General features: G+C 51.1%; 1 protein-coding gene across 3 annotated transcripts in view; it reads left to right on the forward strand.

Moving 5' to 3' along the window:
• The first annotated feature begins 2,574 nt into the window (after positions 1-2,574).
• The window catches only part of Dot1l (DOT1 like histone lysine methyltransferase), a 40,683-nt gene continuing 30,194 nt past the window's right edge, over positions 2,575-13,063 (forward strand). For 2 of the 3 annotated variants that reach the window (XM_021173754.2, XM_029482391.1), the window contains exons 1-2: positions 2,576-2,921; positions 12,919-12,962. In XM_021173754.2, coding sequence (XP_021029413.1) covers positions 2,841-2,921; positions 12,919-12,962 — 125 coding nt within the window. In that variant the 5' untranslated portion in view covers positions 2,576-2,840. Of the gene's footprint in view, positions 2,922-12,918; positions 12,963-13,063 lie in introns of all 3 variants that reach the window. The other variant, XM_021173753.2, reaches the window with a different exon arrangement.

Here is a 13,063-nt window from a genome sequence, read left to right on the forward strand (position 1 = left end):
GTGGTGCCATCCCTGGGCTGGTAGTCTTGGATTCTATAAGAGAGCAAGCTGCAGCCAGGGCTACACAGAGAAGAGAAACCCTGTCTCAGAAAAAAAAATGAATGTAGAGAGAGAGAGAGAGAGAGAGAGAGAGAGAGAGAGAGAGAGAGAGAGCAAGTCGAGCAAGCCAGGGGAAGCAAGCCAGTAAAGACCACAACTCCATATCCTCTGCAACAACTCCTGCTTCCTGACCTGCCTGAGTTCCAGTCCTGACATCCTTTGGTGATTAACAGTAATGTGGAAAATGTAAGCTGAATAAACCCTTTCCTCCCCAACTTGCTTCTTGGTCATGATGTTTGTGCAGGAATAGAAACCCTGACTAAGACACCAAGCTACAGAGTCTTTTACCACATCATTTAAAGTTTTGGAACGAGGGCTCACTGAGTTGCCCAGGCTGGCCTGGAATTTACTTGGTAGCTCAGCATGGCTTCTAGCTCCGGATCCTTCTTTTTGGGGCTGGCAAGCGCTAGGATGAGGGGTGGGAGCCATCTCCCCTAGATTACATTCACTCCCATGTAGTCAGGAAGAGGAAAGCAGCTATCCAGAAGAGACTGGCGAGCTGTCACCAGCTCACCTCAAGGTAACTTTTTCTCAGAAGGTTTTGGGGGAGGGAACGTAAGTATTAGAAAGATCGGAACGGCCTCAGAAGGGAATAAGTTTGGCTCCTGACTCTGTAAAGTTCTGGGCAGGTCAGAGAATAACTTTGCTTTGCCCTCTTAATTGAGAGCCTCTGCCCTATAGGGTCCAATTTGACTGATGATTTATTAATTAACTTATTGCAGGGTCTTCTCTCTTATTTTATTTAAAGATTTATTTATTTAATGTGAGTACACTGTTGCCACCTTCAGACGCACCAGAAAAATGCATCAGATCCCATTACAGATGGTTGTTGTGAGCCACCATGTGGTTGCTGGGAATTAAACTCAGAATCTCTGGAAGTGCAGTCAGTGCTCTTAACTGCTAAGCCATCTCTCCAGTCCCTAGCAGGGTCTTCTTATGTAGCCCTGGTTAGCTTGAAGCTTGTTCTCTAGCTCAGGCTGGTCTCCAACTCAGAGAGATCCCTGCCTCTGCCTACTAACTGGGACCAATGGTGTGGGTTACCATCCTTGGCTATTTCATGTTTATAAGGCTTTAAAAAACTGTGTATGGAGCCGGGCTTGGTGGCGCACGCCTTTAATCTCAGCACTCGGGAGGCAGAGGCAGGTAGATTTCTGAGTTCGAGGCCAGCCTGGTCTACAAAGTGAGTTCCAGAACAGCCAGGGCTATACAGAGAAACCCTGTCTCGAAAAAACCAAACCAAACCAAACCAAACCAAAAAACTGTGTATGAATGTTTTGCATGAATATGTTTATGTACCACATGTGTGCCTGGTGCATGCTGAGGCCAGAAGGGGGCGCCAGAATCCTTGGAATTCCATCACAGATGGTTGTGAGCCATGTTGTGAGTGCTGGAAACTGAGTCTAGGTTCTCTAAAAGAGCAGCCAGCAGTCTTAGCTATGGAGGCATCTCTCTAGCCCATTTTATGTTTTTTAAAAAAATTTTTTTTTACATTTATTGATTTATTTATTATATGTAAGTACACTGTAGCTGTCTTCAGACACACCAGAAGAGGGCATCAGATCTCATTACGGGTGGATGTGAACCACCATGTGGTTGCTGGGATTTGAACTTCGGACCTTTGGAAGAGCAGTCGGGTGCTCTTATCCACTGAGCCATCTCACCAGCCCCCATTTTATGTTTTTTGTTTTGTTGTTAGGAATGACTTCACTCTGTAGCTCAAGAAGGCTTTGAATAGTGATCCCTTGCTTCAGTTTCCCAAGAGCTTGGATTACAGGTCATAGATATATGGCTTTGTTAATGAAACTGCATAGAAAGTTGGAGAATATCTTCAAAAAGAATGAAAAGAAGCTGGGCATGGTAGTATGCACCTTTAATCCCAACTCTCAGGAGGCAGAGGCAGGTGGGTTTTGGTAAATTCAATTCGAGGTCAGACTGGTCAACAGAATGAGTTCCAGGACAGCCAGGGACACCCTGTCTCAAAAAAAAAAAAAAAAAAAGCATGTAAATAAACAATAAGCAGATAGGATAGAAAAGTGAAAAAATAGAAAAACTAAAGAAAGGGAAAAATTGAAAAATGAAAAAAAGAAAAGAAAAAGCCGGAAAAACAGAAAAAAAAATTGACGGGAAGGGAAGAGAAAGAAAAAGAACAGGAAATGGAAAGAAAAGAAAAAAGCAAAGCAAAGCGAAGGGACGCGAAGCAAGCCTGCACAACTGGGATTTGAACTTGACCCCGCCTGTTCTCTCTCGCTTTCCTCCGCAGGGTTTCCCCGGGTCCCCTCTTCCGGCTGGCGGCGACGTCGGAGGGCAACCGAGGACGTGCGTGCGCCCCTGCGTGCGTAACTGCGTGCGTCGGTCGGAGGAGGGCGAGTCCAAGGGGGCGTGGCGTGCGAGGGGTGGTGCGCGCGGCGCGGCGGGCGGAGGCTCTGGGCGCGCACCGCCTCTTGGCTCCCGGCCTCCCCCGCGCGCGCGCGCCGAGTGGTTCCGCCCGACCCCCCGGCTCATTGTGCCTTCTTCTCACGCCGGCCCAAGATGGCGGCGGCGCTAGACGCCCCGGCTCTGTGACTCCTACAAAGAGGGGAGCTGGGGCCACACGGGAGCGGCGGCCGAGGCACAGGCCGGGCCGTCTGTCTTCCGCCGTCCGTCCCGCGTTCGCCCGTGTCCGCCCGCCCGGCTTCCCGCCGGCTGCCCCGCCCCTCCCCCAACCGCCCGCCTAGCATGGTGCGGCGGCCGCGCGCGCCGACATGGGCGAGAAGCTGGAGCTGAGGCTCAAGTCGCCTGTGGGCGCCGAGCCCGCCGTCTACCCGTGGCCGCTGCCGGTCTACGTGAGTGTACTTGCGGAGAACGCGGGGGTAGGAGTCGTGGGGCTCCGCGGCGGCGGCGGGTTCTTGGCTGTTCCCGGCCCGCGCCCGCGCCTGCCGTTGCCCTGACGCGGCCGGTCGCGTTGTCGCCGCCGCCGCCGGCCCGGAGCCCCGCGTCTTCAGCCTTTGAGGACCTGAGTCTGGGCCGACCTTGTGGGCAGGGGTGTAGAGACTGGGAAGTCGGGGACGCCTTGCCTTTCGTGGCGACCTCTCATGTTGTCACCTCAAGTTGTCACCTCACGTGCCCTCTTCCAGTCGTCTGTTTCTTATCGTGCTGCCTTCTCCTATTGTCCCCTATGCCCTTTCACGTTGTCACCTTCTGATGTTGATGGGCAGGTGCTAAAAAGAACCCTAGGAAGTCAGGGAGGTTGGCCCTTGGGTTTGGGTTGTTCCCCCACGTCCGTGTAGTGGTAGGAGGGCTCCGAATAGTTGTTTCTTCATGTCAGGGGGCCCGGCTGAAAGAACCTGAGAAGTTAGAGAGGTTGTCATCTCAATTTGTACCTCATGTGTTGTTTGTTGGTGGATTGGCCTGGAGGTACAGTGGAATGCTGGAGCAGTTGTCTCTTAATGTTGGTGGCATGGCTAGAGGGGACTTAGGGAGTCTGGAGGTTGTCCTCTCATGCTGGTGGGCAGGGCTGGTGGGACTCTGCAAAGCTGGGGGTGCTATCCCCTAAAGTGGAAGTGCCAGAGGCAAGTGGGTTCTGAAGTCCAGGAGGGCCTGCGGAGGTCAGTGTCCTGTCCCCTGGTGGCCCTTTGTATGCTTTGAGTAGAAGATACAGCAGTGGGGTTCCCTGGTGCTGCTGAGTTCACATCCTCACTGGGGTCCCAGGGAACATGTGTGTCCTAGGATGCCCTTGCATCTGTCCTCTGCCTCTTCCCATTAGGCAGCCCTGTGTGCCCTTGAACATTCCCACAAGTGTCCACTCAACTCTCCTGAGGTCAGCAAGATGGCTCAGTAACAGAGTCTTATAATCTGAGTTCCATGTTTGGGACATGGGCAGAAGGGAGAGTATCAACTTCCACAAGTTTTCTGACCTCACTGTGTGCACAAACACAGCCACTCACAAATGTAATAGGAATTTTGAAATACCTGTTTGTGTGCATGCTGGTCATGGTGGCACACACATTTAATCCTGGCACTAGGCAGAGGCAGAGGCAGAGGCAGGAGGAGTCCTAACTAACCTGGCCTATATTGTGGGTTCCTGGTTGGTGGCCTGCCTACAAAGAGTCTGAGAAATTGGGGAGGCTTGTCCTTCTTCTCACCACGACTGAAAGGACTGTGGGAAATGGGAAAAGTTGTCCCCTGGTGTTGGTGGAGTCTGAGAGGTTGGGAAGTCCGGGAGGTTGTCTGGTGAGGCTGTCTGGAAGAGTGGAAGAGCGCACTCTTTAGTACTTTCCCATCTCAGAGTTGGCTGTTCTGACTAGCCACCCTTCGCAGGGCAGTTCTGTGAGTTGTGGTCATAGTCACAGCCGAGGTGCAGCCTACTTCAGCCACCTCAGCCTCCTCTCCACTGTCCTTCTGTCGTTTGCCTCCCACCTCCTTGGCTGTCACATTGTGTTCTCTGGTATCAGCTTTTTCCAGAAAGTCCAGGGAATGATCAGCAACTCTGCAGTGTTCACCCGGGAGAATGTGTCTGAGGCTTGCCCACCCATGCTGTCTTGAGGGCTTGAGGCTGCCCCTAGTTTTTCTTTTAGCTGGGCAGCATCCTTTGGGCAGGAAGCCAAGTTTGGTGATGGTTCTGCTAGTCATAGGATGCCTGTGCTGGCCCAGTGTTTTCTTTTTCTAGTGTTTCTTTGGTCTTGTTATATAGTGGCTGACCTGGAACTCATTCTGTAGCTCAGGCTGGCCTTGAACTTGCAGTGATATCCTGCTTCTGCCCCAAATGCTGATGCTGGTTGGGATGATGGACTTGTACCCCTGTGGGGTGTGTGGGGTGTGTGTGTGTGTGTGTGTGTGTGTTGGGGACGCGGGGAGTTTAGAACTCCAGACACCTGCAGTAGCCTTGTTCAAGCTGAAGCTGTCACTGGGGAGACCAAGAAATGGGCTGCTTGGTCTGTACTGAGTAGAGGCTGTATCCTCAAAGTTGTCATATATGCATTTGAAGGGTTAAAAAAAACCTACCACAACCTTGTTGGTGCCCATTTGAATGGTGCTTCTAGTTTGCCTCTGCCCTGTCCCCTGGTGATGAAGGCTGAAAGTTCACCCAGTGACGCTGACCCTCTCATGTGAATCAGGCCTTCAGTTGAGCCTGGCGGGAACTGGCTTTCCAGTGGCGGGTGGCTGGGAATGACCGCCCAGTGCCTTTCCCTTGCTGGCCCAGATCTCATTTGGCAAGGTTGGCTCTGCTGGCCCAGCCCTGCTCCTGATGTCTGCAGGCATTTTCCAGCTGTGGCTGTCATACTGCTCTCTATCCAGGAGCCAGCAGGTGGCAGGGTGGGGAGGGGGAGGGAGTGGGGGTGGTTAGCTCTCTCAAAGCCTGAGCAGAGACAGCAGCTCCACAGTGCCCTATTCTAGTACCATGTTCCATGGAGAGTTCTGCTTCTTAGGAAGCCAGAACCTGGCACACACCAGTGTCAGACCTGCCATGCTAGCTCCCAGGAAGTGAAGGATCAGGAGTTCAAGACCAGCTTTGACTATATAGTGAGTTCCACGCAAGCCTGTCCCACATGTTGGGGCACATCAGACTCTTGTTTCAGGTCCCTTCCCCCAATCAGGCAAACACAGAAAAATCTGTTGTGCTGTGATCCCATTACTGAGGCATTGTGTGCCCACCCACCTACAGGCCTTCCCAGTCTATTCTGTTTGTTTTGGGACGGATGGAGTCTTAGCATAATCCAACTGGCCTTCATCCTCCTGCCTCCTTCAGAGTCCTGGGATGCCAGGTGTGTGCCACCAGGTCTGGCTTTTTAATCCTTTGTAAAAAGCACCTGCAAGATACCTTTGGTGTCCCTGGGGCACAGAGGATAGAAAGACATTCATCATTGCAGGCTCTGGAACTTGACAGACAGATTAGGAACTGAGTGTGGCAGTCATGGGCCTGGCCTGGTGGCCCAGCTTCTTAGAGGAATTGAGTAGTCTTGTGTTCACACTCAGAAATACCCAGTTTGGAGACCAGGTTTGGACAAGTGACAGGTGGGAGGGGGACACCATCCTTACAGCAGTTTAGGGCTCTGGGACCTCACAGAGTAATCCCTTTGGCAGAAGTGATGTAGATGTCATTTTTAGCTGTTTGCTTAGCATGCAGCTTAGGGGACAAACCTGAGAGGGAGGACTAGGGTGGCCTTCCTGTTGGTGACTCAGTAGGCCATGTGTGGTGGCGTGTCCCTTCTGATGAGTTCAGGAGTCCCGTGGGTGGCTGGGTGAGTCGTGCTGTGGGTAGAATGAGCCAGCCCCAGCATGACTCAGAAGGTATTTTCTTCTGCTGACCTTTTTGGATAAGTGTCCAGGCTAATCTGTGCTCACGTGGGCAAAGGTGGGTTGACCTTTAGCCTGCCTGTGTGGGCCAATGACCTGTTCCAGCAGGGAAAGGATGGTAACGGTGGGCTTTCAAGTGTGGCCGAGGGAAACATTGGCTCTGTACTTGCCTTTCAAACCCACTTACTGATGAGAGTAGGGGACTGCCGGGGAACCACCAGCTGGGTGGATTCTGTATGGGACTACCCCCCCCCCTTTTTTTTTTCTAATTGACTTTTCTGAGATGGTCTGATTCTGTACCCAGGGCAGTTTGGCACTCACCATGTAGCCCAGGCTAACTTCAAACTTAGAGCAATCCTGTCTTCTTCTCTCAACTGCTATGAATATGGGTATGAGATGTCCTGCTGGCTTCAAGTTACATATGAGGTTAAGCTAGTGAGGACAGACCACCTCTCCTGGCCTCCCTGCGGGGTATGTGACACTCTGGCAGGTGTCATTACTTCTGTCACATGGAAAGGTTAGCCAGCCATTCTCATGGGGTCTGTCTTTTTTTTTTTTTTTTAAAGATTTATTTATTTATTATATCTAAGTACACTGTAGCTGTCTTCAGACTCCAGAAGAGGGCCCCAGATCTCGTTACAGATGGTTGTGAGCCACCATGTGGTTGCTGGGAATTGAACTCTGGACCTTTGGAAGAGCAGTCAGGTGCTCTTACCCACTGAGCCATCTCACCAGCCCCATGGGGTCTGTCTTTAATTGACACTTGGTGATGCCTAGTGATATTTGTGGTTGCCATAATTGGGAAGAGGGAAAACTTGGGCACTGGGCCCCTGCCAAGTTGGGTTCTGGATATCAGAGACACAGGTCTGCCGCCCCGTATCTCAGATTGGATAAGTGGTCTGTTGGAGCAGACCTGTCCTCTTTTCCCGGGGTCCTCGTTATGCAAGGCAAGCTAGTTATCTTTCCAGAACATTGTCTGGTGTCCAACCACCTGACTGTTGGTCTGTTGCTAACTTAACCCAAACACAGCCGTCCATTGTATGTGGACACCAGCTCTGGGGCTGAGATGTGACAACCTTCTGAGGTCCTACACAGGCTAAACTACTGCCGGCTGCTCTGCTGGTGGTGTGAGTATGCTGGGGCATAGGCAGGGTAGGACTGTTCAGGGAGGGAGTGTCATGCAGTTACTGGAGCATCTGCCTCCTTCCTTACCCTCCCTCCTCCACTTCTTCCCTCCCTCTCTCTGTGTCTCTAGACTCCTGACTCTGCCTTTACCTCCAGAGTGCTGGTTTACACGGTGTTGGGGATGGAGCCCCAGGCTTTGTGCACTCTAGGGAGTGCTAGGCCCACTGAGCTATATTCCAGCTCAGAAGGGAGTACCTACCCACTTGTGGGAAGGCCCGGGTTTGTCCAAAACCAGTACCCAAACAGGTTACCTGACAGGGTCTGTGGAATAATCAGAGGTCAGGCAGCTATTATAGCTCTCTAGTTCTAGAACAGTCCATCACCCCCATGAATAGTCATCTGTTCCCAGCCCATGAGTATAACTTTCTGTTTAAGGATTATCTGTTGGACATCTCTTATTGCCGAGCTATACACTGTGGTCCTGTCACCAATGTTAGAGTGCTTCTGCCTTTGCCTCTGGCTTGTGGTATTTGAGTGTGGAAACAGACATCCAGGTCTTAGGCTTTGGAAGATGAACTTGTTTCCTCCATGCTAGAGTGGAGTAACAGGATAGACTGGGGTGGCACCAAGATCCATAAGGGCATTCATATACACCAGGCAACTTTTTTAAAAAGGTGGAATTTTAGCCGGGCATGGTGGCGCACGCCTTTAATCCCAGCACTCGGGAGGCAGAGGCAGGCGGATTTCTGAGTTCGAGGCCAGCCTGGTCTACAGAGTGAGTTCCAGGACAGCCAGGGCTACACAGAGAAACCCTGTCTCAAAAAAACAAACAAACAAACAAAAAAGGTGGAATTTTATTTACTGTGCACAGGTATTCACTACGTGTGAGGGTAGAAGACAGAAGAGGATGCTGTGCCCTCTTATGTCACTGTCTGTCCCTTTGAGGCAGGGTCCTTTGCTGGACCTGATGATTTGCCTTCTCAGGTAGACTGGAAGCCAGCTGGCTCCAGTCCCCGGTCCCCAAACCCCTGCTGGGGTTACAGGAGCTGTAACTGCTTGACTTGTTTCCTTTCCTTCTGATTGCAGGGCAAGTGCTGTGAATTCTTGGTCTCTCTCTGGTCCCTGTGCAATACTCACAGCCGCCCCAGTGCCCAGATGCAATGCCATGCTATCTTGCTGTTGTCTGGGCAGGGCTCCTTGCCTCTCCTTGAAGGCTTGTCCCAGCTCTCCTAGGACAAAGGGTAACCAAGCCCCTGTCCTTTGCTCTCATACCCTGAGGGAAGAGTGGCCTGCAAGAAGGAGGACACAAAAGTGTCCTGATGGTGAATATGCAGTCACTCTTATCTATTGACTAACCTATATCACTTAATAGACCTGGGTTGATGGTGTCAGTCCCCTTTGAACACCTCAGAGGCCAGCTTTCCATGGAACGTTCAGCAGAAACCCTTGTGGCTGCAGGGCAGGCAGCTGGCACAAATGGGCTGGCTCTGGCCTCATCTCTGTCCTTGTAGCTGAGCAAGGACACTTGTTCTTTTGTGAACCTTTGAGTCCCCATCCTATACTCGCCTCCTGCCTTTAGGAAGATGGGCAGCCAGGAAGCTGGGTGTCCCCATGTGTGCTGTGAATTAGTACCCTGGAGCTGGGCCAGACCCTGGGTCCCTTTGTGGACTTTTGAGTTCAGAGTCAAGTCTTAAAAAAAAAAAAAAAAAAAGTTCTTTAGGCTGGATGTGTCTGTGGTCCCAGTTGCTTGGGAGTCTGGGGCAGAGAGATTGCCTGAACCCTCCACTATAAAGCTACCAGAAAGTTATAGACTGAGTGTTTCCCTTCCCCTCCTCCTCCTTTCTCTGTGTGTGTATGTGTGTGTACTTATACACGTGTGAACAGGCATACCCCAAGCTTGGAATGTGGTGTGCATTCTTAGGAGAGCCCATCAGGTTGAGACTGTACATGTGATATGATCATAACCCTGTGTGGGCTTTTCCAGGGTTCTTAGTTCTTGGTGTGGGACTATGTTTGCTAATGACTGAGGTCATGGTTGATTTAGTGTCTGAGGCTTCCTCAGGCTTCTCTGCAGGATGCACGCTTTAAGGTCACTCACTGGGGGATCCCACGGGTCTTTGGCACTGGGATGGAGGTGTAGACCCCTTTGAGCTTATCCTTGATCAAGGGACCTGTCCTGGGATTCTGTGTGAGGCTCCTGCCTCTCTTGCCCTTGTACAGGCAATGCTTTGTTTGGCTGTTGGTCACCCTGCATGTGATCTTAGCAGTTGATGGTTATGGGTTGAGGCAAGTTCAGGAGGGTTTGGAGCAGCCTTCCACACCTTTGCTGTAATGGTATTTGGCGGCCACAGAAGAGTGTTTTGTTTGTTTTTCCACACAGAGTCTCTCCATGTTTTCCTGACTGTCTTGGAATTCACTTTGTAGACCAAGCTGGCCTTGAACTTCTGTCTCTGCCTCCTGAGTGCTTGGATTATGAAGGGGTGTACCACCATGCCCTGCCTGCTGCTTGCTTCCTTCCTCCCATCCCTTCCTTCCTTTCTTCCTTTCTTTCTTTCTTTCTTTCTTTCTTTCTTTAACAGGGCCCCCCTCTCTCTCTGTAGTCTTGGTTGGCCTTGAACTCACAGAGATCCACCTTCCTCTGTCTCTGCTGTGACTAAAGGCATATGTGCCACTGCCCCATACCATTTGGGTGTTGCTTTGTGGAAGAAATTAGCTGCTGTGGTTTGTTGACGAGTATAGGCAAGCCTGGTGCAGTGGCACAAATGTGTGACCCCAGCAGCACTCAGGAGGCCAGGGCAGGATTGGCATTTCAGGTTATCTATAGTGATCATCCTGTTCACAAATTCAAAAAGGACTGAAGTCACTCAGCAGGTGAGGCACTCAGCAGTGAATTCCTAGTGCTGCACCAGATGTGGGCTGTCCCTGTACAGAGACCAGCATTTCTCATGAAAGCAGGCTCCTGGGGCTGTGCCCAGCATAGTCCCTTCATTCCCAGCTGCCTGCATGCCTGTCCCTTTCCTAGGAACAAAGCTGGAAGAATCTGCTCCTCTTAGTTTGTAAGCTCAGGACTGAGTGGACATAGTAGGCCCAACAAAACTCAAGAGTGTGGCCTGGTCCTCAGTAAGTTGGGGAGCCCTAAGAACTCTACAAGGTAATGAATCAACCCCAGCATTTGGGAGGTAGAGACAGGAGAACTTCAGAAAGGATTGGGGTTATTGAATGGTGTTGGAGTGCTTGCAGAACATGGGTGAGGCCGTGGGTTCTCTCCTGAGTACACAGGCCCCACACCAGTGCTGGTGTTTTTTGTTGACAGTACTAGAGCTGGAACCTTGTGTTGACTGAGCAGGCTTTCTATAGAGACCAGCAGTGTGTTTAGAGCCCTTCTGATACTATCCAGAGCTGCTCTTGGCCTAGGGAATCTTTTCTCCCCTTCTGTCTCCTTTCTATCCCCCTGCATCCCCAAAACAAACCCACAGAGTTTCTTTGTATAGACCTGGCTATCCTCGAACTAGCTCTGTAAACCAGGCTGGCCTTGAACTCACAGAGATCCTCCTGCTTCTGTCTCCTGAGTGCTGGAATTAAAGGTGTCTTTAAAAAAAAAAAAAAAAGATAGTCCTACTTATTCCAGGCCAGCCTGCCTGCCTGCATCCTGCAGAGAGATAGGATGAGAAGTGGGTGCCGCCAGATCCAGCTTCCTTTGCTCTGTTTTGAAACAGACCATAATGAGACTTCCTTTTTTCTTTTTCAAAAATTTTTTAATTTTCTGTGTATAGTTGTGCTACCTGCATGTTTGTCTGCACCATGTCCATGCAGTGCCTTTGGAGGCCAGAAGAAGGCATCATATCCACTGGAGCTGGAGTGATAGGCTGTTGTGAGCCACCATGTGGTTGCTGGGAATTGAACCTGGATCATCTGCTAGAGCAGCTAGTGCTCTAACCACCTAGCTGCCTCTCCAGCTGCACAGCATTTCTAAGATCTTTCTGAGCTGTGACAACCACCTGGGTTGAGCTCCCAGTAAGTTACCAGAGAGTAGCCCAGGCATGGGTATCACATGCTGTAGGCCCTCTTTCCAGCAGTGTTGGAGTATATTCTCACTCTGTTCTTCCCAGTCTCCAAAGCAAGTCAGGCTGATATCCCAGGCCCTGGGTGCTCAGGAGTGGTTGGGGTGACCCCGAGACAAGGCTGATCTTGAAGAGACTGGGTACACTGGGTATTCACAGCTGGTAAACACACATGAAAGTATGTTTGTGTGTGTCTGCTTGCCTGGGCATACATTCATGCACACATTCTCTGGTGCCTTTGTTGTTATACAGTGAGGAAGAAGAGGTGAAGCATTGGGTTGTGGTAACAACACATCTGCCCAGCTGCTGAGTGTGTTCTCTGGGGAGACCTATGTGTAGCTTCACCCCAGACTGGGCACCAACCACAAACCACAGAATTGATCCCATAGCTTAGGAGAACTGTGAGTTCACTGGGGTTACTTATTGAATGTGGGTGACTCAAAGGCAGCTTGGGGTTCCCTCCACCAGCTGGTTTAGACTTCTTTCCCTAGCACGTGTGAATCATGGACATTACATGCACTTCCTCAGCTCAGACTTAATGGGCTTTCCTACCATGAACACCCCGTGACCCCTATGTAAGTGTGCTCATCTCTAGACAACCACAGCAGGAGACTAGAGACTAGGGTTTTGGGGCACATTGTGTCTAGAGACTTAGGGTTTTGGGGCACATTGTGCGAGCCCATATTAGTGTTCAAGGGCTACTTGACTTCCTTCTCATCTGTGTGTAGTTTGTGGCTGTGCTGGACACAGCACTGAGTCCTCTGTGCAGCAGGGGTGATGGCCAGGACTCAGGCAGAGTGAAGAGCCTGGGCTCTGGAGGCCCTAGCCATGGTGTTTGTGTGTCCAGTTCTCATGAGGCAAGCCTACAGCCTTCATCATTCTACAGTTGCCTTCATTACCATACAGCACACTTCTCCAGTGGAGCTGGGTCTGTGCAAAGTCAATGAGCAGTGGATGTGAAGGGCATGAAGCTCATAGGGTGACTGGCCAACCCAGGGAAGCTGGAGTGCTGCGCCTTCTGCTTTCTTGTTCTTTTTCCCTCTGTCATTTTCTGTCAGTAGTTGGCATCCTTATGCTTCATCTTACAGTGACAGACTTGAGAGCTGGCCCTGAATGGTCATGCTGGGGCAAGGCTTGATTTCAGGCGTAGCACACATGCTGGCCAGTGGGACTCTGTAGGATCTGGCCATACCCATCAGGTGTGCAGGGAGACAGAGCTGAGTCAGGCTCTAGCTCTGGGGAATATGTTGAGTCACCATCTCTGTAGGGTCCAGTCACTGTGGTTGTGCATCATAGAACAAGAGGAGTTGGGGTGTCACTGTGGTTGTTGGGACCGACTGTGCAGTCTTTTCTCTTTCAGGACAAACACCATGATGCTGCTCATGAGATTATTGAGACTATCCGGTGAGTACTGTATGGGATGAGCACTAGGATCGGAGCTTCCTCCCAAGGTTCCCAGCACCCCCACTGCACTGTCCTCACTGGGACCTCTGGGAAGTGTGGCA

This window comes from Mus caroli, chromosome 10, assembly GCF_900094665.2.
Source record: "Mus caroli chromosome 10, CAROLI_EIJ_v1.1, whole genome shotgun sequence".
In the NCBI taxonomy this organism is placed as follows: Eukaryota; Metazoa; Chordata; class Mammalia; order Rodentia; family Muridae; genus Mus; species Mus caroli.